The sequence below is a fragment of the Odontesthes bonariensis genome, chromosome 14 (assembly GCF_027942865.1).
Source record: "Odontesthes bonariensis isolate fOdoBon6 chromosome 14, fOdoBon6.hap1, whole genome shotgun sequence".
Taxonomy (NCBI): domain Eukaryota; kingdom Metazoa; phylum Chordata; class Actinopteri; order Atheriniformes; family Atherinopsidae; genus Odontesthes; species Odontesthes bonariensis.
Genome location: NC_134519.1, coordinates 35,724,107 through 35,751,598, shown reverse-complemented (window position 1 = coordinate 35,751,598; position 27,492 = coordinate 35,724,107). Strand labels below are relative to the sequence as shown.

General features: G+C 42.8%; 1 protein-coding gene across 1 annotated transcript; it reads left to right on the top strand.

Annotated features, from left to right (window-relative positions):
* Positions 1-27,492, top strand: LOC142398445 (proenkephalin-A-like). The gene is made up of 3 exons (XM_075482427.1): positions 1-235; positions 642-788; positions 26,707-27,492. The coding sequence occupies exons 1-3, from the start codon at positions 224-226 to the stop codon at positions 27,304-27,306; spliced, it is 759 nt and encodes a 252-aa protein (XP_075338542.1). The 5' UTR covers positions 1-223; the 3' UTR covers positions 27,307-27,492.

Genomic DNA, 27,492 nt, shown 5'->3' with positions numbered 1-27,492 from the left:
TCTCTGGAAGCAGCTGAGCTCACACCTTTGGGTGGTCTTCTCCCCAGAAATCGATGACAATTTGGACTTGTGTTGAGGTTACATAAAGAAAATAAAAAATAAAAATAGACAAGCGTCGTGTAAGAAGTGAAGTTCATTATTTCCCCCGCCGGATTGCGTTAGCGGATTCCAACCCTGAAGGACACGTTTGGACAGGAAAGTCATCAAAAAAACTATCTTTCACATGAAAGCAGAGGTAAGACATCAAATATGTCTTTGATATGAAGCAGCCTCCACAGTTAGAACTTTTACTCCTACAGTAAAAATGCTTTAACATCCAACAAATTGAGTTGAAATGTTTTTATCCACAGCACGGGTCATTTTGTTTTGGTATTAAGCAATATTAATGTTGGCAGTAATACTATCAGCTTAGTAATAGTCCAAATAAAAGTGCTAATTATAGTGACATTAGGAGTTGAATGTATAGTATTAGTGGTGATGGTTGTAGTAGCAGAGTATATAACATTCTGTGGCAGTATCAACAACAATAATGATGATAATAATAATAATAATAATAATAATAATAATAATAATAATAATAATAATAATAATGATGATGATAATAATAATAATACTAATAATCTGTGGTTTTCTGTCTTTAGTCCACGGCTGCCATGTCACAGAGCAACTGTTTGTGGATGTTGGCTCTGGGCACATGTGTGTCGCTGGTGTTTGGAACAGACTGTGGGAAAGAGTGTGCGCTCTGTGTGTACCGCCTGCAAGGACAGCAGTCTGGTCTCTCAGCTGTGGTAAACTCACCGTACCCATACTCTATAACTGTGCTGTGTTTCTGCAATACCCTCGTGTGCAAAGACCAGAGTGGCTCATTTTCCACTTACTGTTTTTCTCCTCGTTGTTTTTCTGGCTTTTTTCCTTTGTCCGTTTTCTCTTTCCCTCTGGGCGCTCCATTTGTCCTTTCTATCCATTTCACTTTCATTTTCTAAATGATTCCGTAATTAACCACAATAAGGACCAGTTAAGCTGCAACAAATGTTTTATATGTTGTGGTTATTCATTGGTAGATCCGTCAATAAGCAGCTGGGTGGAGCCACATAGAATAAATGTTGGAAAATTCTTAATCATATTCTGGTCATTTGTAGGTTTTTGTCTTGCTGGCTTTGTTGCCTTTTCCTTCTTCCCCTCTTTGCCTTTAAGCCTTATTTTTCTCTTTTCATTCCTCTATTAGCAAATGTAAAAAACATCCTCCTCAGACTGTTGATAATTCATATTATGATTGAAACTAGTCTTTATCAAATCAAATCAAATCAAATTTATTTATATAGCACATTTCATGTACAGAACAGTTCAAAGTGCTTTACATAAAATAAAAGCATTGCAGCAGGGAGTGGAAGAAACATTCAAATACATAAAAGAATAAAAAGAGAAACAAATAAAATCATTTAAATGAATTTAAGAACAAGCAACAGTCTAGATGCTTTATGCTTTAAGCCATTTCTCCAAACTGTTCCGGTGTCTTTCGGCTCCCTTTCTTTTTCTGTTTTCTCCCCTAACAACCCCAGAGCCTCACTCTGACGTCCAGCGTTATCAGACTGGAATCATCTTGATTAAACTCATTGTTGTAATGTACTTACGACAGAAAGCATTGCATTTCTGTGTCAACTATGTTGAGTGACAAACATGTACAATTATATACAGTTTTGAATATTTGCATGCTTTGGGTTTAATAATGTGGGTGAGATTTCCCTCAACTGATAAAAATTCACAATTTAAATACATAGAAAAATAAATATTATTTAAATAGACTTGATATTCACTCTTATATCAGTTGCAAATAGTTGTTTTCATGTAACGTAATGAACATTAAATTCTCTAAAATATTTATAAAATGTCAGAGGGCGAGACTAAACACGCAGATAAATAATTACGAACCTAAATGATAAGAATGGCTCTGCAGTTAAATAACATTTCTTTATATCCAAAATGCATTATTTTACTTAAAGACTGAAAATGGTGTCACCTTTTTCTGTTTTTTTTCTGTCTTTATTTTCCATTCTTGCCACCAGAGGGTGCTGCTACCTTCAACCTCCATCACCTACCCCCTCCTGAATCCCCTGGGTGCCAATATGTTCTCAATTCAATTTTCCTGTTCATTAATTCTGTCTTCGTAAGCCAGCAGCACTGAAAGCTCAGCAAGAATCCCACCTATGCAATCAAACAGGAATTCTTGATGGCTGTGATAAGTGAAATCCAATGATACATGTGGACCCAGCAGCAGGTTGTCCTCCCAATATGCAGCCGCCAGGGCTGAACAGATACATTAGTTGTTATTACGCTCCCGTCTGCGGGTTTATTTGGTTTCACAAGGTAAAGAATGACAGTGATAACATTATGTTAGCATGGGGAAAACAGCTTTTGTTAGGGAGACTTCCATTAGACCCGGATAGACTAAAAAACTTTTCTTGGAAGGGAAATCGTTTTTCTTTCTGAGTTGCTAAGGGTGCAAGAAAGCGATGTCGTGGCCATCTGTTGAATTATGTAATCTTTGTGTGCATGTGTGTGTGTGTGTATGTGCCTTCTCTTAATTTTCAACGGTTTGTCGTGCCCTCATAACTCAGTAACAGAGGGTATGACTGAGTTTTTAATGGGGCCAAATTGAGAAATGGCAGAGCTTGCTCTCTGTGACTCCTTTCAGTTGCATTTTTTCAAGCAGTGTTGCACTAATTTCTATATAACCATAAATATTTGATTCTTGGATTCTCACTTTTTATGTTGTCTAAGGGTCATTAAATACAGAGTAAAATTCACTGTGTGTTTATCAATTGAATCCCAGAAAATATTCAGTATTGCATATTTTTCTCGTCTAAATCGGGAGCTGGAAGTAGAAATCATTTAAAATTTTTGCGGCCTGTATACAGCACTTGTTTTTCCAGTGAGCATCTCACACTTTGGGGTCAATGCAATGTTTTTTTTTTCACGTGGCAGCATAACCACCTAGCAGGGCGTTGAGGAAAAAAATAACTGAAAATTCAGTTCATTACCAATAAATGTTATATTGTGTAAAAGAAATGAAAAAAGAAAGGCTAGACTGTGTATGTGCATGTGATATTTGCTCGTGTGCACACGCCCACACATTGTGTGGTTGACCTCTTCAGCTACAAATGAAGTAAACCTGTTATCTTAAGTGTGGGAGCAGGGCTGCCCTTCTGCCACCCCTCTAATTACCTGGCAAGCGTAGAAGGTATAAGAATACCTGCCTCGCCTATTAAATACTGTTTTTCTCTATTTCTCTTTATGGATAGACATCTTCACAACCACTGACAAAAACAGACGTAACGCTATTCTAATCAATGCAAGTGATCGACTAACAATGGATTCTGATCCTGAGCTTCTCTTCAAATTATCTTGTGACAATAATGCTTTTTTTTTGTTTCTTTTGTAAATTGTAGGACAATTTCAGAGTGCTACAGTGCAAGTCCCAACAAAAGATTTATAAACGTAAAAACAAGTGAAATCCCACCAAGACAGAGCCAATAAAAATATATTGGATTAAAACAATTAAATGTCTCTTCAAAGGGAAGGTTTTGAGTCCCTTTTTAAAATGTTCTAGACTGTGGAGCCCTCAGGTTGTCATGGAGGCCGTTCCACGGGTGTGGAGCCCGATCTCCCATTGTGTGGGTCTTAGTCCGGGGGGGACGAGACGGTGGGTGTTTGAAGAGCGGAAGGATCGTGCTGTGGTGTATGGAGGTATGGGGGGGGGGGGACCTTGTACTCAATCTGATGGGGTGATGTGGGGTGATGTGCTCATATTTCCGCACTCTCATCAGGATCCGAGCAGAACTGTTTTGAATGTACTGCTTTTGGATGCTTTTGCGTTGCAGTAGTCCAGTCTGGAGGAGACAAAGGCATGGATGAGTTTCTAAGAGTCTAGGAGTGTAAGAGTGGGACAGAGTTTGGAAATGTTTCTGGGGTGGGGAAAGGCAGTCTTAGGGAGCTGTTTGATGTGAGCCTCAAAAGTTAGATGAGGGTCAAATCTAACATCTAGGTTGGTGACTACTAATTAGAGGCAAATGTCCTGGCCGGGGAAAGCAGCGCCGGTCGTGGCAGATGTTGGGGTTTAGTAATACTAACGTTTTCAGACGTTTCTATCAGAATTCTAATTCATCCTCTTTACCCAACTCTAACAACTGCATTACATTTAGAATTAGGTTCAAAGAAAAACTCAGATTACGATAACTCAGTTTTGTCAATTAAACAGTTCATCAGCAACACAGGCTATGCACCTCATCACCAGGGAGCGCACTGAGCTGAAAGAAGAACTGCACAGGTCTTGCACTAACATATGGTGTCCACTTTATGCCCATGATATTGTATTTTTATTGACCGTAACACCGGCTGTCCCACAATGATGTTCAAAGGATGAGCCACTTCCTCCCAATTATGGAACACCAAAAGGTCAACTTCAGTGTCTGTGTGTGCAGTTAACATCTTCACTGCAAAAAATAGGGGTCTTCAAACAAGATAAAAAACACTAAAACTAAGGGAAAAGGTACTCAAAACAAGTGAAAAAATCTGTCCATGCAGAATCAAAATCATCTTTTTCACGTTTTTGGTGTTAGTTCTGAGTCTCCCCGCTGTGGGGAGTACACACGAAGTGCCAGCAAGTGTCAGAACCTCTGTTTCAAGTACTCCCCTTTTTTGAATATCCCCCAGAAAAAGTGCCAATCTGTGTTTGTGAAAAAGTGATGTCACTTTTTCAGCAATCGCCCCCCACCTACCTGCATTTCATAATGAGGTTGCCAGATAAGCTCTGAAATGACGCCAATAAGGGAAAAAGACGCATTCTAAACCCAGCATAGTAACAGCTGTTTCAGAGAGCCTTTTAGGGAGGTTCTGAGCCATTACAGACCCAACCAATTTTTTTTGGGCTACATATCACATCACAGAACAAGGATTAATGCCCCATTCAACCATTCTCTATCACCTTTAAAATCCAAGGAATAAAGTGTATTTTTCAAGCATGTTGAGTTTGTTATTGAAGCAAGATTTATTTTGATGAGACTTTGGAGGAGAAACGTAATACATCTTATTTTAAGTGTTAATTGTCTCATTTTATGATTCCCTGCCTGTTTAAGACAAAAAAGTAAAGTTTTGCTTGATATTAGATTATACTGTTAAGTTGAAGACTTAAAATAAGAAATTAATTCTTAAAACAAGAAAAAAATATCTAGCACTTCTAAATGTAAGGTTTTTTTTCTTGGTAAGAACCAAATAATTTGCAGTGTTCATTTATCAGTCACAGTATCTACCTGAAACAATAAATAGTTATTCCTCTGTATTATTCTGAGATAAGTCAGACATTTTCCTTAGTTCACCAGAAATCGCTTAATGGGAAGCTATTATCGCTCACAAGAAAGTAGGGCAGAGTCAGTTGGATTCCTGTGGATTTATTGAGAGTTGATTGGTTAACACTGTTTCTCCTAGATGACTAATCATGCTGTAGATTATGGCAGTTTTGGTCCTTGATACTCAACAGAATATCAGTTGTGCTGGTCAGTCCATGTAATATTTATGTGGGGAAAAAAAACTCAACTGTTGGAGTACTGCACTGGTCTCCAACATAAGAGTTTGGTAACATGTTATACAGTTCTGAGTTTAGAGGGTTTAGCCCTTCCTGAGCTGTTTTTGCAAGGCTCCGTGCTGTCCCTCTCCAGAAAGCTGCTTGATAAGGGAGTAGTGTTGCCATACTATATGGCTGTGGGGCATGATTGGTCTGCAGAAATGTTTAGGTAGGTGTATTAAAGGCTTTTATTCTGAAGTTGCGTTTAGTGAAGTGACGCAATCACCTCTCGTCAGTGGTGTAGTCTACCTTTTTGAGGTGGGTATACTGTATAGTTGGCCAGTCATAGGCCCGTGGTACCAAACTAGGGGTCGGGACTCGGGACCAATAGTAGCCCCTTAATGCACGCCGTACCTCCAGTGGCGCGCTGTAATAGTCATTGAAAAGTTAAGTACCATAGTACTACAATACATTAGCCGCTTTCGGACAGACAGTTCTAAGAAAGTAGTTATCAGAACTACCCTCCTCGAATTTCGTTCTGATAACTATCCTTCCCCAGTGGAACTGTTTCAGTCTGCATTCGCACATGAGTCGGTACCTGATAGGGACTGATGCGCCGCGCGCAGCCGTCTGCTTCAGTGACGTGTTAGCCGTTAGCCGTTTAGCGCTACATTCAAACACAAAAACAAAACGGTAAAAGTAAGGAGAGTAGAAAAAACACCACCAAGAAGCTAATATGGAGAGCGGGGAGGCCACTGTGTTCATGGTCTGCATGATGGTGATATTAATCATGGACAATCACATCAGGCGTCTAATATCGAGGCTGGAAGAGCTCACAGAGAGAGTCAGGAGATACTTTTTTATTTCATGAAGGAAGAAAGGAGAGCAGCGCTGCAGACAAATGAGACCAGTGTAAGTTTAACTTATTAAACACCCGCCGGTTCTGTCTGTGTCTAGAGGAAACATTTCAGCCGTGATAGCATGACATGGGCCGTAGCTACCTACCACCAAACACCTCTGTCAGATTAGTTCTATAGAACCATGAAAAGACCCGACCTCGGAGAAGGAGCTAAATAGTTATAGGAACTAAGAGAGAAAGCCCCGAGTTCCTGTATGTCCGAACCCGGGAGAAAACGGCCCCACGGATTAAAAGGTTATTAGAACTGCCAAAGGTTCCTACAGTCCGAAAGCGGCTTATGACATAACACAGGGCTTTTAATAATGCACTACGACTTGGTCATTGCCATTCTGGTAACAGCACATTTATAATGCTGTCTTAACGTGTTAAGGGACAAACATGTTTGTGGGGTCGCAGCATTTGCACTTACCTGCCCCTTGCATGCATGAGGGACAGGATGAGGGACATCATAAACTCACTTTGATTGTGTGGACTGTGTGCTGTGTATCTCAGTGGCAATGGGACTCCCTGTGGCACTTAATCTTTGTACTTATCCCTCATAGAGCGAGACCTAACAGAGTGATTGTTTTAAAGCAGCAGAACACCATCACATCTTGAGAGAGGTTGTTATATATATATATATACATACACAAGGGCTGTCAGAAATAATTAATTGTAATATATATATATGTGTATTACATTCGTTTATATATGTAATATACATAAAAAATATATATAAATATACACATCCATTTTAGTTTTGTTGAGATTATAATGTGAATGCTGATGTTTGTGGGTGGTTTGAGAGTCCAGTGAACTAGTAGAATAATTTGACATAATTTGTGTGGCTATTTACTCAGCAGCGAACCGTCATGATTGCCATGTGCGCCACGTGCCATGCGCCAAGGTTTATTTAGTACCCGATTTAGCCAGTAGATGGCGCTATTGGATCGGTTAAACTCTTATAATGGCTAATTCGTATTTCTGTTTGGTTATTTATGTCATTATTATTGTTACAAATGTACAGCATAGTTATAAATATATTTCTCTGTTTATGTAAGCACATTTATTATTATAGAGATAGTATATAATGTGACTTATTATTATTATTATTTCAGAACTGTTACAACAGTGAGTGCTCAATAAACCACGCAGTCATCCTATCTGCTGGCAAGGAAATAATATCCTGTCTTCATTCCTGTGTCCTGACCGACACAGCATCTTGTCTGCTGTATAACCCAACCCGAGCTAGCATTGATCCTTCCCTCAGAAACATTGGTCCTTCGAGCCGGATACAGCCTTCAAGATGCAGTCAGACGAAGAGTTCCTTGCTGATGTGAGACCCAAGCGTCAGACGCGTTTACCTGTCAGGCTTCAGGATTATGAGGTGGACCACATGAGAGACCCATCACGGTGGAGACCACCATCCTTTCCCCCTCCCCCAGAGCAGACTGCTCCCCAATATGGTCCAGCTATACTGACTCATCTTTACTCACCTCGACCTCCCTTTGGTAGCCCCCCTAGGGATGCTGCTCACTATGAGACACCTCAGCTAGCCCCAGGTCACCCCCAGAGGAGAAACCTAGTTACAGAGATCCTACCTGGAGCTCCCATCTCCTCCCAGTGGAGCTCTTACAGAGACCCTTCCCTCTATCCTGACATCAGAGCCATGCAGGAAGAGAATGCAAAGCTGCTGGAATCTCAACAGGTATTCCAATCTACCTTAAAGGAACTCCACCAGGCACGGAAGGAAATGAAGAAGCTGATTGATGTAGCCCGCTCATTGAAGGAGGATATGGAACGGCCTGTTAGCTCAGCTTCGAGTCACAGTAGCTAAAGACCTCTAGGAGTCAGTGCTGCAACATCCCAGCCCAATGCCGTCTTACTACAGTTTGAGGAAGAAAATGAGGAGGATTGGCCTCCATCCTGGCCTGAACCTGAGGATAACCTGCTGACAGACATGAGTGGTCTCAACTTGGGGCAACAAGACACATACCAGAATCACCATCCTCACAGTTTCCCAGATCGAGCCCAGTCAACCTATAAGCCCCCTACGTTTGCCTCAGCCCATTATCAGTCCCCCCCTACTATCCTTTATGATCAGGTCCTGCCTCATCCCCTGCTGCAGCCCTCTCAGTCATCTTCTTAAGCCTGATTCTTACTCGGCGCAACCGCGCAACTGTTCTGGCTCGAGAACCATTAATGACGTCATCGAAAGCGCCAGCCCCTTCACAGTTCCTTCAGCTCATAAGCGCAGTTTGCGCCGAGTATGTGTCACATTTGCAGTTCTCTCCAGACTCAACCACTGTTGAGGAAACAAGCTGAAAAGCATACGAAGAAAGCATACACAATGCCACCTGTGGTGTCACGTCAGCAGAGGCTGGCACATCTGATGCGGATGCGGAATGAATTTACTCTGGGTGTAGAACTGTATATGTATCTCAGAGCTAAGCGGCTGCGGCAAAAACAGAAGAGAAGGTGGAATGTTCGTCCTTTGCAACAAGACGAACTTTGTCAAACGTTGTCCCAGTGTAACTTCATAGACGTGTCGTACAGATGTTTGTAGAGGCGCACCCTCTCGGTCACCGCGGTCTCTGCAGTGTTCATTTTTTCTTTTTCTTGGTCAGCTGTTTCCGGTTGAGCGCGCGCAAAGTCAGAAAAAAAGTTGTGTGCGCGACCTTGCGACGCGCGAGGATTTTCTAGCTTGCGACGGGGGGCGTGGCGGAATTTTGGGTCACGTGACCGTTTGCGCCATTTGCGACCAGCTAGCAAGAGCGAGGTTGCGCCGAGTAAGAATCAGCCTTTACCCTGCTCCTGTCTACACAGGCTCAAGACCCCCAGTACTGCCACAAGCAGCACCTCCCCCACCAGCCACCAGAGTGACGCCTAGCTCTCTCCCCACTAACCACCCTGGACAAGCTCCTGCATCAGAACGGGTGTATCGAGGCCCCAAACCTACAGTCCCCAAGCTCATTCAGCCAGACCCCAGTGAGTTTGCTAGACACCGCCTTGCCTTGGAGAATCTCCTACCCCCCGACTCTACAGAACTCTTCAGGTACCAGATCCTTGTGGATCACTTAAAGTTGGAGGATGCTAAGTTAATAGCTGACACTTATCTCAATTCCCCCTCCCCCTACACTGACACATTGAGAGCTCTGTATGACAGATTTGGCCAGCCTCATCAGCTAGCTTTAAAGAAGATAGCTAGTGTCCTATAAGCTCCTGAAATCAGACGTGGTGACTCTGCAGCGTTTCAGAGATTCTCTCTTCAGATTCAACCCTTAATGGGTTTACTCAAGACCTTGGGCCCAGAGGGAGAAATTGAACTCAACTGCGGCTCACACGTAGCCCGTCTCCTGACCAAGCTTCCAGCGGAACAGAGGGCCGACTTTCGTCGCCATCGGTTCAAACAGCCTGGGACCTCACACACCCTGCACAATCTGTCAGAATGGCTCAGCTATGAGTCCTGGTGCATGAGCTTTGACAGCCAAGTCAGTGCAAGAACCCACAAAGAAAGACAGCCTCCTAGGTCTGATACTCGTCCTGGCAAACACATGGTGGCAGTCCTACACGGTCTCGGAGAGCGGGCTGAAGACTCTGTGTCCAATCCTGCGAAGAAAACACCTTTAAGGAAAACTTATTGTGCCTACTGCCAGTGGTGAACATTACCTCAGTCAGTGCAGTGAGGTTGCCAAACTCTCTAAAGAGCAACTCAAGGAGTGGATTCAAGTTAACAAGCGGTGCTGGTGCTGTGCACGAAACCACCAAGCAGCTCAGTGCACACTGAAGAAACCCTGCAGCATTTGCCAAGGGAAACACCTCCTAGCCCTTCATGAGATAAACCTGAGGCCCGAGAGAAGCAATAAGGAGGCTGTAAGGAAGGAAGAGAGCTGCCTGACTAGCTCTGCCTCAGACTCCCTCTACCTTAACCGACCTGGAGTCAGCAATTGGGTCATGTTGAAGGTCGTCCCAGTGCTTCTACATTACGGAGGGCGTCTCAGCACCTTTGCTCTGCTGGATCATGGCTCAGAGCGGTCCATGCTGTTACCTTCACTGGGAATAAAGGGTGCCCCAGAAGATCTTCCTCTGAGAACAGTCCGGCAGGACATCCAGGTGCTCCATGGACATAAAATATCCTTCCATGTTTCTCCAGCTGCAAACCCTAAGGTCAACTATAAGATTGATGGTGCCTTCACAGCTCACCGACTCAGTCTAGCTCAGCACACTTACCCCATAGAACAACTTCAGAAAAGGTATAAACACCTCCGTGGCCTCCCCATAACTGCCTTGAAGGATGCCAGGCCATCGCTCCTTCTCGGTTCTGATCAGTCGCATCTCATCACACCAGTAGAACCAGTCAGACTTGGACCACCTGGTGGCCCTGCAGCAGTTCACACTCGGTTGGGATGGACCCTCCAAGGTCCAGTCCAGTCCATGGGGCGGCCAGCTAATTCCGTGCAGTGTCTCTTTACCTCCCTCCCACCACAGATGGATGAGCTGTACCGTCATGTCGAGAGGCTCTGGCAGGTGGACACTGTACCTCACCGACCAGAAAGAGAAGTGACTAGGTCAAAACAGGACCAACAAGCGGTTGCATTGTTGGAAGCCAAGACAGTCCGCACTGACGTCGGCGGAGTGAGGAGGTATGCTACACCACTGCTACGTCATGCAGCCATACCGCCATACCGCCATTGCAAGCACCTAAGGAGTCAGTCATGGCTCTTCTGCGAAGTACGGAGCGGCGACTCCTAAAAGATCCTGCGCGAGCTGTGATCTACAGAGCAGAAATGCAGAAGCTCAATGAAGCAGGGGCAGTTCAGGAGGTCACCCAAGAGAAACCACCTGATGAGTGTTGGTACATTCCCCATCACCTAGTTGCTCACAATGGAAAGAATCGTCTCGTCTTTAACTGCTCTCACCAATACCTCAGGCAAACTCTGAACCAGTACTTACTAACTGGCCCCACCCTTGGAGCTACCTTGGTGGGCGTCTTAGTAAGGTTCCAGGAGCATCCCATCGCAGTAAGTGGAGACATCAAGGGGATGTTTCATCAGGTCCGCCTCCTTCCTGAAGATCGCCCTCTACTGAGGTTCCTGTGGCGTGACCTGGAAGTGGATGAGCCCCCAAGAGTATTTGAGTGGCAGGTCCTGCCCTTCGGTACAACCTGTAGCCCCTGTTGTGCTACGTATGCACTGCAGCGCCATGTTACCGATCATTGCCAGCCTGAAGACATCCTGAGGTTCTCTGTCGACCACTGCTTCTATGTCGACAACTGCCTACAGAGTGTGCGTACTCCAGAGGAAGCCAAGCAGTTGGTGGATCGCCTTAGAGATCTTCTGTCTTCAGCAGGCTTCGAACTGCGGCAGTGGGCCTGTAATGAGCCGAACGTCCTGGATCACCTGCCACAAGAGGCCAGATCGCTGAGCCTAGACCTGTGGTTCGCACAAGACAATGCCAATCCTCAAGAGTCGACCCTGGGTCTCAGCTGGAACTGGGAGAGAGACTCCCTGAGCTACAAGCACAGGCCGGTGACCTATGATGCTCCGACCCTGAGGAACATTTATAAAGTCGTAGCTTCGCAGTATGATCCCTTAGGTTACCTGTTGCCTTTCTCGACCAGGGCAAAGCTCATTATCCGGCAACTGAGGGATAAGCAGCGAGGTTGGGGTGACCCGAACTTACCTGCAGCTCTGCTTCAAGCCTAGTCATAAATATATTATAAATATATTTCTCTGCTTATGTAAGCACATTTATTATTATAGAGATAGTATATAATGTGACTTATTATTATTTCAGAACTGTTACAACACTGAGTGCTCAATAAACCACCGCAGTCATCCTATTTGCTGGCAAGGAAATAATATCCTGTCTTCATTCCTGTGTCCTGACCGACACCGCATCTTGTCTGCTGTATAACCCAACCCGAGCTAGCATTGATCCTTCCCTCAGAAACAGTAGGTGTTAGAATTAAATACATGTGGTGACCAACAACCACGATGGTCGCTGAAGTCTAAAGCTCCTTACCAATCCTTGTTTTTGATTTAAAAACCATGTCTATTTCAGTTGATTCGCTCGAGAATTAGTAGTCGGTCATTGCGTTACCCAAATGAGATGCGTGGACACTGAAAGAAAATATCGCTGTCATCTAAACTATCTGTGGAGAAACAGAAATCAACTAACATGTCAGCTAATGCTAGCTCAGAATCAAACATGGAGGACGTTATTGCTTAAGTCTTGGAGAAGCAACAAAGTGGACGAGAATCAATCGTTCATAATACTATGAAGGGAATTAATACCTCACTACAACACATCAGATACTGTGTAGATACTGCCTTCAAACCGAGTTTGAAAGGCAAGGTGCCATCGTACAGGATCTGATGCAACCAATGGACAAAACCCAGAAGGTTGGTAGAGAGATGTAGAAAGTGGTTAATGCTTGTCTTGAGAACCAGAAGAAAATTGAGTTAAAGCAAGCTGAAATGAAAGACAGGTCTGTCAGGTGAAGGGAGGACACGGATGCGGACTTTTCAAAGAGGAAGGGTGATTTATTAACAAAAAAACAAAGTACCAACACAAAGCGTGGCTTAGCCGGATTTAAAAAACTCAACTGTGGAAAAATACTGGGAAAACAAAACAAGGACTTAACATGGCAAGGATTAATAAATAAATACTTAACTTGGTCAAGATACGTCGTGGCATGGCATGAAGGGGGAGAAACAAACAAAGTTCCGACAAACTAAGGGGGGAGGATGGAAACTAAATAGGGAGTGAGAGTGATTGGATAGTGAGTGCAGCTGAGGGAAAAAACACAGGTGAAGTGAGTGAACTAATAAACAGAGTGCAGGGAAACTAAGACATGACTAAACTAAACATGGACTGAACACAAAAACATAACCTAAAACATGAAACTAAAAATGAGAGTCCCTGGGCGTGACAAGGTCAGACAGAGGGCCGTGAAAACGATAACCCAATCAGGTTTCTGCAAAACAAAACTGCAACTATTAGTGTGGATTTCCTCACTACAGAACAAGCCAATCACTGAAATCAACGGGGCACATCAAGTACATGGCAGGGCTACAGCAACTTGTACTCTGATCTTCAGATTCCTGAGATAACAAAACCACCAAATAATCCTGGAAGGAGCAAGATAAGTACAGAAAAGCAGGCCAATTCATGATTTTAAAACAACGTTTCGGTTCAGTGCAGACTATATCACACTAACCATTCAGCAGTGTCAAGAGTTTGCAGGGGCATAGCGTAAGCTTCGTGCTAGAGGAATCTCTAACTTTCTCACTCTCCTGCCATGTTGAGAGTGACCTACAGAGGGAGGTCCTTTATCATCTCCACAGTCAGAAACGCTGATGACTTCTGCCTAGACCTTGGTATGAAGGAGGATACAAGCGAGACGGCCATGCTAGACATTCTGCACCTGGGTCAAACAAACGTCTTGGGAATCGCGGGGCGAGAGAGCCGCACAAGAGAGTCCACAACAGGATCCAGAAACAGTGACAGAATCAACACGGCCAGACTATCCTTGTGTGGAGTAGCACCAACTGGGCAACTTTGCAAAAGAATCCACAAGCGCTATATGTAAGTCTGGTGTCAAGCACTACATGTAACATTATTATTCTAGACTGAAGGGACACGATACGCACTCACTGTTCAAGTTCTAATTGACTGAATGTTTTAGGTAAGGGTGCACCGATTTCTTTAATTTTGGGTGATCAGCGATCTTATTCGCCATTTCAAAAACCATCACGCCGCTGAGCATGCAGCATTTGAAGAAAGCAATCAAGCTAAGGCTAAAGCTAAAGCTAGCGGAAGAGCTGTTAGCTCTTATGAGCAGTGAAAAGAGCAAAGCTCCTACAAGGAAACTTATGGAGTTCATGGCAATGGACGACCAGCCATTTTTAGTCATTGAGGTTTCAGAAACCTGATGCAGCGTTTGAGCCCACGATATAATGTGCCCAGTCGGAGATACTTTTCAGACGTTGCATTACCGGAGTTGTTCGACCAGGTTTGGAGACACACCCGCAGCTTGCTTGAAGCCGCTGCAAAGACACTCAGCTTTACAACAGACATCTGGAGCTCTGATGTAAGTTTAATGTCCATGTTGAGTCTTACTGCGCAGTGGATAGACAAACAATTCAAACGTCATCAAGTTCTTTTACACTGTAAAGAAATGTCGGGGTCTCGCACTGCTGCTAATTCATCAGCAGAGTTTAAGGCGATGTTGGATCAGTGGGAAATCGATCATGCAAGAGTTTGCGTTATTTTACGGGACAACGCTCGTAATATGGCCAAAGCGCTGGATGATGCCAACTCGAAAAGTTTGCCCTGCCTGGCACACACACTCCAACTCATTGTAAACGAGCGACAGCTAGCGCAGCGCAACATCTCAGATATTGTGGCAACGGGAAGGAGAATTGTTGGGCATTTTAAGCATTCATCGCTTGCCTATTCCTGACTCTAGGACATACAGACACAGTTATGCTGCGCGTTCACCAAGGGCGACCTACGCTGCCTGGTAGCGGAGGTAGCTGGAGAAGCTTCGCTTAAGAATTCTCTTTGGTAGCTTTGTTCGCTCGTGACGTCACATTTAGAATGTTCAATTTTTAAAGGCCCCGCTACTACGTTAAAGCAACCTGTGTGCTGCACAATTATCTGCGGCGCACCGCCCCTCACGACCTGGCACTGATGACGGCTTTACCCATGGATGCAGACAGCGATGCAGCTGGCCTCCAGCCCGTTTCCAGAGTAGGCAGCAACAACGCCACTCGTGAGGCCATTCGGGTGAGGGAGACGTTCATGGCCTACTTCGCCATGAGGGGGTAGTCACCTGGCAGCCTTGACACCCGACACCACAACGGCACTTTTAGGAGCCACCAAATGCATTGAAGGCATATTCCATACTTCCATGTCATGTCATGTTTTTTGGTATTATCCCGATATGCATATGTTGTGGGGTTCTACAATATCTGGTGGGTGGACACCGCGGCCATTAATTTTTCAGTAGCCATGTTTGAAGGACGTAGGAACTAGGAACCAAAGTATACACGTCTGTTTCCGCGAACCCCGCGGATAGTCGGACCCCTACAATCTGTGGATTGTCATTGGTTTTCGCCGAACCGCGTCATAGCTCATTACCATAATATTAGCTTGAGTTTAATCGCTGGAATCCGCTCTGGTCGCTCAGTTCGCTCACCCTCCATAGAGAAATAATGATTTCCGGCGCTCAGGTAGCGTAGGTCGCTCTTGGTGTACACAAGGCATTAGGTCAGCCCAGGTAGCGACTGCAACAAGACGTTTCAACCAGGCGGAACAGCACAGTCTACATGTTGCAGTTGCTGTTGGAGCAGAGACGTGCTATTATGCTGCCGAGCACGAGTTACCAGCCACACTCACCGCACACAAGTGGGAGCTAATGGACAATGTGCTGACCATCCTCGCACCTTTTGAAGAACTCACAAAGGAGATCAGCTCATCAACAGCAGCAGCAGCAGATGTCATCCCAGCTGTCACTGCACTCAAACAGCTTTTGGAGAGGCAAGCGAACACAGACCGTGGTGTGGCTCCAGCCAAAGCCACACTGTTGGAGGCTGTTGTGAGAAGATTCAACAACACTGAGCATGAGCCCCTCTACAGCTTGGCCACTATTCTTGATCCAAGGCAAGTAACTACGAATATTGTATTTTCTAGCCATAATTACTATTAGCCTACTACTATATTTTAAAAATTAAAAATAAAAATTGCTGTATTGAAATGTATTTCTTTATTTAAAAGCAAGTCATAAAAATTGATAGTGTATACAAATTTATGCAAAATAAGGTACAAGAATCACTACTTCTCAGCAGAGGTGAAGGATGAATGATGCTTCTTTTGGCCAAACTTGCAGAGGAGGAAACCAGATGCACACCTGTGGATGAGAAACCTGTTTCAGGAACATCCACTGAACTGGGACCTCCTGACATAGATGCACCTGCAGCCAAAAGGTGCAGTCCACTGTTTGCAGTACACAATGAGATCCTGAAGGAGAACATTGATAAGGAACACCAGCTGACCAGCCCTTCAGCCATGCAGGTACAGAACTACCTATCTGAGCTTCCCATCGACAGGAGCCAGGACCCATTGGCCTACTGGAGGATCAATGAAAATCGTTTCCCTCATCTTGTGCTACTTGCCCGAGCCTATCTCTCTGCCCCACACACGAGCATTGAAAGCGAGCGCCTGTTCAGCTTGGCTGGACATGTAGTAGATGAGAAAAAGCAGAAATGCTTTTGTTCATCAAGAAAATCCTGCCACTAATATACAAGTGACTCCAATAAGTCTGTGAGAACAACTTACCTGTGCCAATGTTAATTCTTGTTTTTACCCTTTCTTTTGAAAATGTTCCACATGCTACACTTTATTTTTTGTAGAATGTTTGACTTTAAGGAGCTTTTGTCCTGTAAGCTGTAGCAGGTTATTTTTTAGATTGTTTTTACATTTAAATAGCCACAAAGATGCTGCATTTGGGCATTTTTCTTTTTGCACTACAAGGAAACCTAAAACTCAGGACACTTTATTGGTGGTTTAAGTTGTTTTGTTAGTTTGTCCTCAACTGACCACAAAACTTGTGATTTTGTAAAAGCAAAATACTGCTGTGCACTTTATTTTTGGTTAGAGGCTCCAAACAGATCTGTAGTCTAACCTGTTGTGCAAGTTTTGTTTGTTTTTAAAATGTGAAAAATTAAATACTAAAGGAATTGAGTTCTATTAGTTTAGTTTAGTTGATTTAGTAGTTTGGACAGCAATGCTCTAAACTTTTCATTTATATTTGAGAGCACTTCCTCATGTGCAGTTAAAACAAGTTTGTATTGTTTCTCGGGGATTGTTCAATGTTTTTCAATGAAATAAGATTGGGACATTGAAGGCGTATGCTGTCAGACTGACCTTATAACACCTGACAGTGTCAGTTATATAAAAAAAATCTGAATAAAAAAATCGGTATCGGCAAAAATCAGAATCGACAGGTCGGGCTTTTTAAAGATCATGATCGGCCAGAAAACTGCAATCAGCAAACTCCTGGTTTTAGGATAGCAAATGTCGTAACAAGGTTGATCTGCTCCTGTTGTTTAAAAGTAAGGAATCATAAGACCTGATCCATTAAACCTTCTATATTAGATAGGGGTTAATGATGGGCTGAGGTTTGTGCACAATGCGTTTGATGTGGCCACGCATCTTACAATCAGGATAAGGGTTCTGTGGTCTCTTCTTATGTTTTTATCATGCCTTGCCAAAATGTACGATTTTGTGTTAATTTTAGTCAAGAGGTCTAGTAGGGATCATTTTAATATACAAGCCCACAATGGCTAAACTCCATCATTTCAATTAACATTAGGGTTCTTAATGGACCAGTCCCACTAACTAAATTCATGGATTATTTAAAGAGGAAGAACATGGACATTACTCTTACACAGGAATCACATCTTCACAAACAAAGATGTGAACCGCTAACAAAATAAATACTACAAGATTGCTTCCTCATCAAGTGATAACACTAAATTCAAGGGCTCTGTCATGTTGTCTCAGAGAACCTCCCTCACTAGATAGATGTCGTAAAGTGGCAAGATATCTTTTGTGCACCACTATAAGAATAGGAATATAGCTTTAATCTCTGTGTATGCCTGTGTAAAATCTTACAAGCTTTAACATCAGCATTAGAAAGGGGAACTTTTCACCAACAAATGAACACGACATTCATTTTTCTCATACCTTAAAGAAAATAAAAAACTAGGCAAAGACCATACTGATTGTTCTAATTACAGGCCTATAAGACTCATTGGGACCAATATAAAGCTTTTCTCAAATTCTTGGCACCGCGCTTCACATGGAATCTAAATCCACCCCGACCATGCATCAGATAATGTATGCAGGTTGCTGCATGTAATACAAGAAGCCAGAAACCTTTCAACATCAGCAGCAGTTTTATCTGTGGATGCTGAAAAGGCGCCTGATTGGTTAGAGTGGAACTGTCTGTGGCAAGTAATGGAGGCATTTTGTATTGGGTCAAAAATTCATTGGCATGGTACATTCTCTATATGCAAATCCCATATATGTAGTCTCAACTATGTGTTTGCATTTGCAGCCATTTCCTATTGAACAAAGCTCCTGATAAGGATTCCCACGATTACTCTTGCTTTTTGCTATTTCTTTGGAACTGCTAGCCCAAGCTCCATCACAAAAATTCGCAAGATCGTCTTTTAGATTTTGCTCAATCTCTGATTATAAAATCAAGTGGGATAAGGCTAATATGCTTAGATTAGATAACAAGCTAGCAAAATCACCTATGAGTCATATGACACCAACTCAAAGCAAAATTACATACTTGGGCGTCAACATACACACATCATTACAGTGCATTGTCCAAGAAAATGATGAATCTATATTTATTGATGTTCAAAGGGATTTGGCCAAGTGGTCTGCTTTGTCAGCATCAGTACGATCCAGGATTGCCATTGTGAAAATGAAAATTCTACCCAGTGCAAATTTCTTAGGTGCTATGATTCCCCCTTCCTCCGCCGATTACATTCTGGAAGAAACTTGATTCTTTAATTTGGCTGTACATTTAGAACAATAAACAACCAAGCACACCGTTTTATGGCATAACAGGCACTTGATGTCTGGTAATAAGCCCTTTAATTGCAGGCAGTGGAGTGAGAAGAGTGTTCCCACTCTAAAATAACTTTTCAATGACAAAGGTTTGCTGAGTTTTGAAGACCTAAAACTGGCTCTACCAGTTTGGACATCCTCAAGACATCTTTTTATGTTTATCTGTGCCTAATATCAGCACCGAAATGTCATGAAGTAACATGGGGAAAAATTCCTGAGGCTCATCTTGTTACCACGTGGATTTTTGATTTCCCTGTAAGAGGAAGTCCTTGATATACAAAACGATGATACAGGCATCCGCAGGTGAACTCCCGATAATTAGGACATGGAAATGAGATCTAAATGTCGAGATGAAACTAACTGATTGGGAGACAGTTTGAGATAACATCTTCCATTGTTCTCCCCAAACCATCAATACATCCACTTTAATAAATGTCACAGGATTTATTGGAACCCTGAAAAAATACATGACTAAAACCACTCCCAATCCATTTTGTACCTTCTGTGAAGCCAAATAATTGTACCTTGTTATAGTCATAGTCATAGTTATTTATTTATTAAGTTAAGTTAAGTGACTTTATTTATACCCGAAGGTAGATTTGGTCCTCCGCTTTTAACCCATCCAGGTTGGCCCTGTTGACACACACGCACAGGGTCACACACTCAGAGACAGATGCCAACCTGGAGCGGTGGGCAGTCATGAAAGCGCCCGGGGAGCATGGGGGGTACAGTGCCTTGCTCAAGGGCACCTCAGCCGTGACAAGGAGGTGGACTGACACCCCTCCAGCTATCAGTTCCACCAAGCGAGAGTGGGAATTGAACCGCCAACCTTCCGGTTACATTTAAAACAACCTCAGTCGACTAAAGTGCTGTACAGAAGCAAAAGCATAATAAAAATAATCATAAACACTACAATGTTTATGATCATTTTTATTTACATTTTCCCTATTTTATTGTTCGACACCATCTGAGAAGTAGACCGCTCTGTACAACGCTATCTATGCACAGTTTTTTTTTTCTCTGATGAACTAGTTGTACACTCTTGCTTTGCATGTCTGAGTGGCATAAATGATGTTCATAAAATGTTGATTAAATTAAATCCATGTGAGTCCCAGGATGCAGGTTTGATAAAGATGAGAAGTGTTGCTCACTTTACCTGTCAGTGGTTTTAATGTTACGGCTGATCGCTGTATCTATATATACATATACAGTAAATGTTTGTGTGAATATTCAAAATTGTTAATGAGTCTGAGAGTTCTACATAGGGATGTCTCGATCAGGTTTATTTGCCTCAGAGTCCGAGTCTGAGTCACTTGATTTTGAGTATCTGCCGATACCGAGTCCCAATCCGATACTAATACAGTACATTAAAAAAAAGAAAGAACGGCGAAGAAACAGATCCAGGATGTCCCTGATTTTTTTATTTTATTCACTTATTTTATCATTTAACACTTATAAACAGAGCACTTCTGTGAGGGAGCTTGAACAAAAAAAGTAATCAAGTGATAAAGAAATTCTTCACATTGTAGTTTAGTGCAACAATGTAAGCAAATAAAAGTGCCCCAGTGTTATACAGTAAGGCAGTAATGTGCTTTTCGGAACTGCACTCCTAATTCTTACTCTCCTCCTCTGGCTTCACAATTCAATATAAACACAAGAAACTTGTGCTAAAGAAAATAAAAAAATAAAATAAAATAAAATAAAGGACCAGACTCAGTGAATAATTCCCTACACTCCGTATTATATAGATCAATGAGCAGTGCTGACCAACATATCATTGGGGTCATCAGGTGGGAACCTCCTTTCATCAGTGTTTCGTCTAGTTGGGCCCACGACACCTCCAGGAGGCTAGACAATGACCACTGGCGTCCCAGAGTCACCCCCCTAATGCCAGCCATCACTGCTCCTCACACCACAACAACCATAATCTACCTCAGCTTCTCACCAACTGCACACCAGTTACAGCGGGGTGGGGATGCAAACCCTGGTTCGGGTAGGGGAAGAAATAAAAGAGGTAAGAAAAGCAGGAATGGGATTCAAACCCTGGTTCAGGTAGGGGTAATGAAAATATAGAGGGTGCCAGAGGTGGAGGAAGGACAAGACACACTAGCAGATTCAGCAGACAAACTCACCTAAACAGTCCTATAATCACTAAAATACCAGCAAAAACAAATCCATACAACTCACTCCAAGCCAACTCACCCAAAATGGCCGCCTGGTTTCAAAAGGATCACATGTGCCAAACCCTCCACTTAAATAGCTTGAACTTCTTCTTTGCTTTTTCAAAAGTCTGTTTACCCTAAGTGCCCCCCCTGCTGGGCCCCCAGCTGCTATTGCATCTTCTAATCCAAATCCACTGGCTGGATTTTACTGCTTTATCTGAAACCTCCTGCACTATTTTTCTCACACTCTGTCCACTTACACCCAGCTCCCTCAACAATGAGACAACAGACTTTGCAACAAATCCTCTACATCCTATTTCCACTGGACAGATTCTAACCTTCCATCCTCGCTGCTCTGCTTCTGCCCCCAACTCCACATATCTAAGCTTTTTCCTTTCATATGCTTCCTCTACTAATTCCTCCCAAGGAACAGTCAGCTCTATGAAATAGACTCTCATTCTACTCCTAGACCACAAGACTATATCAGGCCTTAGGTTTGTAGAGGCTATTTCCTGGGGAACAACAAGCTTATTTCCTAAATCTACCTGCATCTCCCAATCACAAGCATCCTCCAAGCTGCCGTGCCTCCTTATCGTCTTTTTAACTTTCTCCCCCTCTTGAACAAACTGAATTGCAACTCTCTGTACCTTGGACCCTCCTAAGTTTACCTGCCTTCGTTTATCTTCAATACCTGCAGCTAAACTTCTTAATACTTGGTCATGTCGCCATGTATACCGGCCTTGTGACAGACTAACCTTACAACCTGACAAAATATGCTTTAGAGTTGCAGTACCTGAACATAACGAACATAACGGGTCTCCATTTACCCAGAGTTTTAGGTTCTGGGGAGTTGGCAATACATCATATGTTGCCCCTATCAAAAATCTAATACTCCTTTCCTCCATACTCCACAGCTCTTTCCAACTAAGCTTTTTGTTCTCTACACCTTCCCAATTCACCCACCGTCCCTGCTTAGCCTGATCCACTGCCTTTGCACCCCTTAACATTTCCTCCTGTCTACGAATCTGCTCAACAACTAGCTTTCTCTTCTCCTTGGGATCTGCTCTACTCCACACTGGTTTGCCTGGGCCAAGCCCCAAGCCTCCCCGGCCTATTTGCACATTACCCACAATCTCTGCATGTCTAAGAGTTGCTTCTGCCTCCTGAGCTGCCAATCTTGGTTTCCACTTCCTCCCCTTGGTTGGGTTTGGAACCACCTTACTGACTACCACATCTTTACTCCAGGAGGAAATGTACGTTTTTCTTGATGAAAACCAACATCTTTACCTTGTCAGGTGTGAGCCTGTTCAAGCTTCAAGCTGGGGGCACGAATGCTGCCATCTTCTGCCGTAAAGTGACGTCATGCTGCATGCCTTGTTTCTGTGTGGAGTTGAGACCATAGACATAAAAATTCGGGGAGTTATGATTATTGTAGGGGATATACACCTTCCTCAGTGGAAATAAATGCAATGTGGGGGCATTGGAGACCCATCCAAGATGGCGACCGCGCTGATACGTCAGCTCCAATAGGCAGCGTCAGTCTATGAGGCGTCTGTGTATATTATGTCTATAGTTGAGACGGTCCGACTCTGTACCACCACATAACAGGAAATACTAAGCTGTTACTTTTTCCCATTTGTTTTGAAATATTATAGTTCTGCTAAAAAAAAATAATGAGAATAAATATACATATATAGATAGGCTACATATCCGATCCCTGATCGGGATGAAACGTCCGATTCCGATCGAGTCAGAAACGGCGTGATCGGCCCTGGTTTCCGATCACATGATCGGATCGGGACATCCCTAGTTCTACACAGTATCCTAGCTCTTCCTGGGTCTCTGATCTTCTGGACAGAGATTTCTGTTGTTGTTCCTAGGATGTGTTTGAGTCAGTCTCGCAGTTTGAGGTTCATGGCCCTGAGTACTCCAATTACAACTGGCACCACCATTTCCTTTACTTCCTACATCTTTTTTTACCTCCTTTTTCAGCCCTTGGTATTTTTTTAGCTCTCTTGTTTCATCTTCTTGATTGTCGCTTGGGATTGTTGCATCTATCACTCCTGCCTTCTTCTATCCGTCTTTGTCGACCGCCACAACGTTTGGGTTGTTTGTGCCATTGAAATGGTGAATGGTCTTGTTTTAGATTTTCAACCTCTGCAAATGCATTGATTTTACATTTGGTATATATTTTGATATCCATTTTCAAACATGGCGTTACCAACAGAATCAAACATTTCAATGTCTATGATTTTTTTCTTCTTCTTTACTTTTAGATTTGTGAATCTTTCAGTTTTTTTCTGTGTAGACTTAAAGTATAATTTGAATCATCCATCGATTTTCTATACCCTACCAATCCGTTGTTTGGGTCGCGGGGAGGCTGGAGCCTATCCCGGCAGTCATCGGGTAAGAGGCGGGGTACACCCTGGACAGGCTCCCAGTTCATCACAGAGACACACAACCACACACTCACTCCTAGGGACAATTTTAGAGACAATTTTGGGGAGGAAGCCGGAGTACCCGGAGAGAACCCACGCATACACGAGGAAAACATGCAAACTCCACACAGAAAGGCCCCAGCTGGGAGTTGAACCTGGAACCCTCTTGCTGTGAGGAGATGGTACTAACCACCACACCGCCGTGCAGCCCTAATTTGAATCATAATTGATTCAAATATTTATACGATCATTTGCTAGTTAAATGATGAAGATGTAGATCAGAGGAAATGTCAGTAATAACATGAACATTCCTTTTTGTGTGAATCATTTTAGATTGCTCTGGTATGTGGAATTTTACATGGATGGATGCTTGTTTGCAAGAATATTTATGCCTCATTGATGTTCACAGTGTGCAAAGACAAAGAGAATGTGTTATCTTCAACAAGGAGATGATCAAAACAGACTTAATCAAAAGGGAAATTTGTATCGTAGTAAAACATTTATGACAAGAGAGGACTTGACTGCACGACAGGTGTAACCGCTGATAAAGATCAGACTTGTATCATAATTGTGTACGGTACCTGTGCACTATTTTGGCCACGCGATCATCACGTTACATGTACACTATTCCTGCCTGCATCTTACACCCTGCTACAATGCACTAGACTGTCTCAAACCTTGCACAGCCTGCACCTGGGGTCTGGTCTGGTGTGGTAAAATCTACCTCTGTTGCTCAGGTGATGTTCTTGTGCTTCCATGATAAGTTCCTCTGTGTTTTCTTTCAGTTGAGCCTTTTCAAACCACTGATAAGACTTCTTCATTTCAGCCACTTCTTCAATCTGTCAGTTGTGCTTATTGTACAAGAATGTATCCTTTCATAATGGGTCCTCCTCTTGCCCTTATTGGGTTTTTGCTATCTAATTATGGGATTTACCTAGTAGTCAATCACTAGGGCCCATCTTCCTGATACATTCCGGATCTTGGTTGCTTTGTCAGGATTCAGGTTCTGAATTTCACTAGCATCTGGCCTCCTTCCTTCCACTCAGTGTACAGTCTCACGGTGCTGGACTTAAATGAATGTAGCCTTTTATTTCTGTAAAATGTCTGGGATCCTTAAAATATACCCCAGACCAAACCATTTTTCTCTCTCAAATATGATAAAACTCTGCCTGAATAAAGTCAGTCATTTCAAAAGCACAAGCAGACGAGGGAGAATGGCTTTATTTTCAGCTACTCCAGCGGTGATAGTGTGTTGCATGGTGTGAGATTTACTAAGAACTGTGTGAGTTTAAAAAATGGCTACACATTAGAATATCATCAGTGATTACTATTAATGAATTGATGATCAGGAGATAGTTCATTAAGTTCAAATTTTATATCAGAAACAACTGTCAGTGGAAGCAGGTGAAATTCAGTCAAAAAAAGACAAGGCAAAAACAAGTTTAGAGAAAAACACATAACAATACACCAGTGGCGGCTCCTGACATTTTTTTTAGGTAGTGCAATTTCCAGTCTGTGAAAGTTGCATCAGAGTGTGCTGTGCGAAGCTGAACCGATTGCACTGATGCAAACCTGTTATGCTCCCACACAGGAAATGAAATGTCCAATCATCCAGAAACTCCTTGTCTTCCTTAAATAAACACAGAGTCGAGGGGTTATTTGGTCTTCCAAATAACCAAAAGTGACTGCAATTTCCCCCGTTATGTCCATAAGTACCATAAAGGTCCATAGGACTGAGGTATATTTGTCGAGGTAGCATAATTTATTGTAATAATTTTAAATAATTTTTTGTTATTTTTTGCATAATTTGCCAATCAGTTAATATTACACCTTAACCATTATTTATTTATTTTCCTCATATTGTTCCAGGATTCTATGAAATAAGTAAACACATAAGCTCTTAATGATAAGATTCATTCAATTTTCATTCTAAAGAATGTAATTAAAATGACAACATATAAATCCAAGTCAAGTGTTTATTGAAGTTTTGGAAAATATGACTTAGAAAAGTATAACCAGTTGTCAAACATGGTTAAGTGCAGCTTACTTGTGTGAGATTTCTCTCTTTTTTAAATATAATACTGCACCATTAACAATGAATGTCATTATACATTCTGCTATCATTGTCAACATTATATAAAAGATTTAAATCATTACAAGTCAATGATTGAGCACAAAAGGGTAACTTCCTTCTCCGCATTAGTACGACGACTAAAGGGTACTTCTGTCAGAAACACTAACGTATTGTTGCACTCGACACTCGCCATCTTCTTCATAGAATGTTTTTTTTTTTTTCTTTATTGAAAACCACAATGTTACAACAACAAGTAGAAAGTTCATGGTCCCGCGCAACAGACATATGACGAAAGCACGTTGTGCGTCGTTTGTTCGAGCACATAAACCCTCATAGAAAATGCATTGGGAGCAGGATTTTTGAAAAAAACTGACGTACCATTCATGTCAATTGGAGCTTCCTGGTACAAATTCGACCCTGACAGAAATCGCACAAAATGGGCGTAGCAACACCAGGCGCGACCTTAATCTGATTGGACAATGACATATACAACCAGTTTGCCTACAGCAGATCAGTCCCACTTTAGCAACTAGATTAAAAAAAAAAAAAAAGTCCGTGTTTGGTAGTGCGTCGCACAAATCGCCCCTATGGAGGAGCCGCCACTGCAATACACAATTAATCTATCTTATTTCATAAGAAAAGTTTAGAAAAATGAAAGACACCTATGGTTCAGAAAGCCTACAGACAAAGTGTATTATCTTAAAATCTGAGACCCAGATGGAAATATTCTGCTCCCACCTAGAACCCATCACACACAATTTATCCCACACATAACCCCACTGACATCTGGAGAGTGAGTGACAGCAAATCTTTCAATTAAAGTGAACAAAAGTATTTGAACTAGCAACTTCAATTAAAAATTTGAATGACTTATGAGACTGATGAGGAAAGTAATAATGGCACGTTTGTTTGTTTGTTTTTTCCAGACATGCTTACTTGAGTGTGACGGTGGGTTGGACAGCCAGAAACTGCGCCTGTGCCAAGACTTACTGTTTGAGGAGGAAAACCTTCATTCTCCTGATGACGACCCTCATCCACAGCAGGAACAGAAAGCAGTTGGTGCCATGACCCCGGATGTTGATGCCGAACGATCGCCTGAACGTCAGATGGCTGGGAATTATGGTGGCTTTACAAAACGCTATGGTGGTTTCATGTCTCGCCGCTCCTCCTCTCCGCAGGGGGCACTAGATAATCTGGAGGACCAGGATGAGGAAGAAAATGTTAATCTGGAGATCTTGAAGATCATTAGTGCAGAAAGAGAAGGTGGGAGTGAGGGGGATAGTCATGGTGGAGAGGCAGTGAAGAGGTATGGAGGCTTCATGCGCCGCGCTGAAGGAGGGGTGGCACCAGGCAACCTGATTAAGGCAGTGTTAGGCCGTGGTCTCAAGAAGCGCTATGGAGGGTTCATGAGGCGAGTTGGTAGGCCTGAATGGCTGGTGGAAAACAGCAAGAATGGAGGGGTGATGAAAAGGGCTTGGGAGAATGGCAGTAGGCTACAGAAAAGGTATGGGGGCTTCATGGACTAGGATGTTCCAGTTCCAACCCTCAGTCCTCCTGCCCCTCTAATCTTCTCTTGTCAACTTTGGAGTCTGGACTTGTTGGTGTGTCAGTAAATTTCCTGTCCCCTATACTAAGTACACTGCATCATCTGGCTTTGTACAATGTGCTTGTGCTTCCTTCATTGGTTCAACATGCCCTGAATAATAAAAACT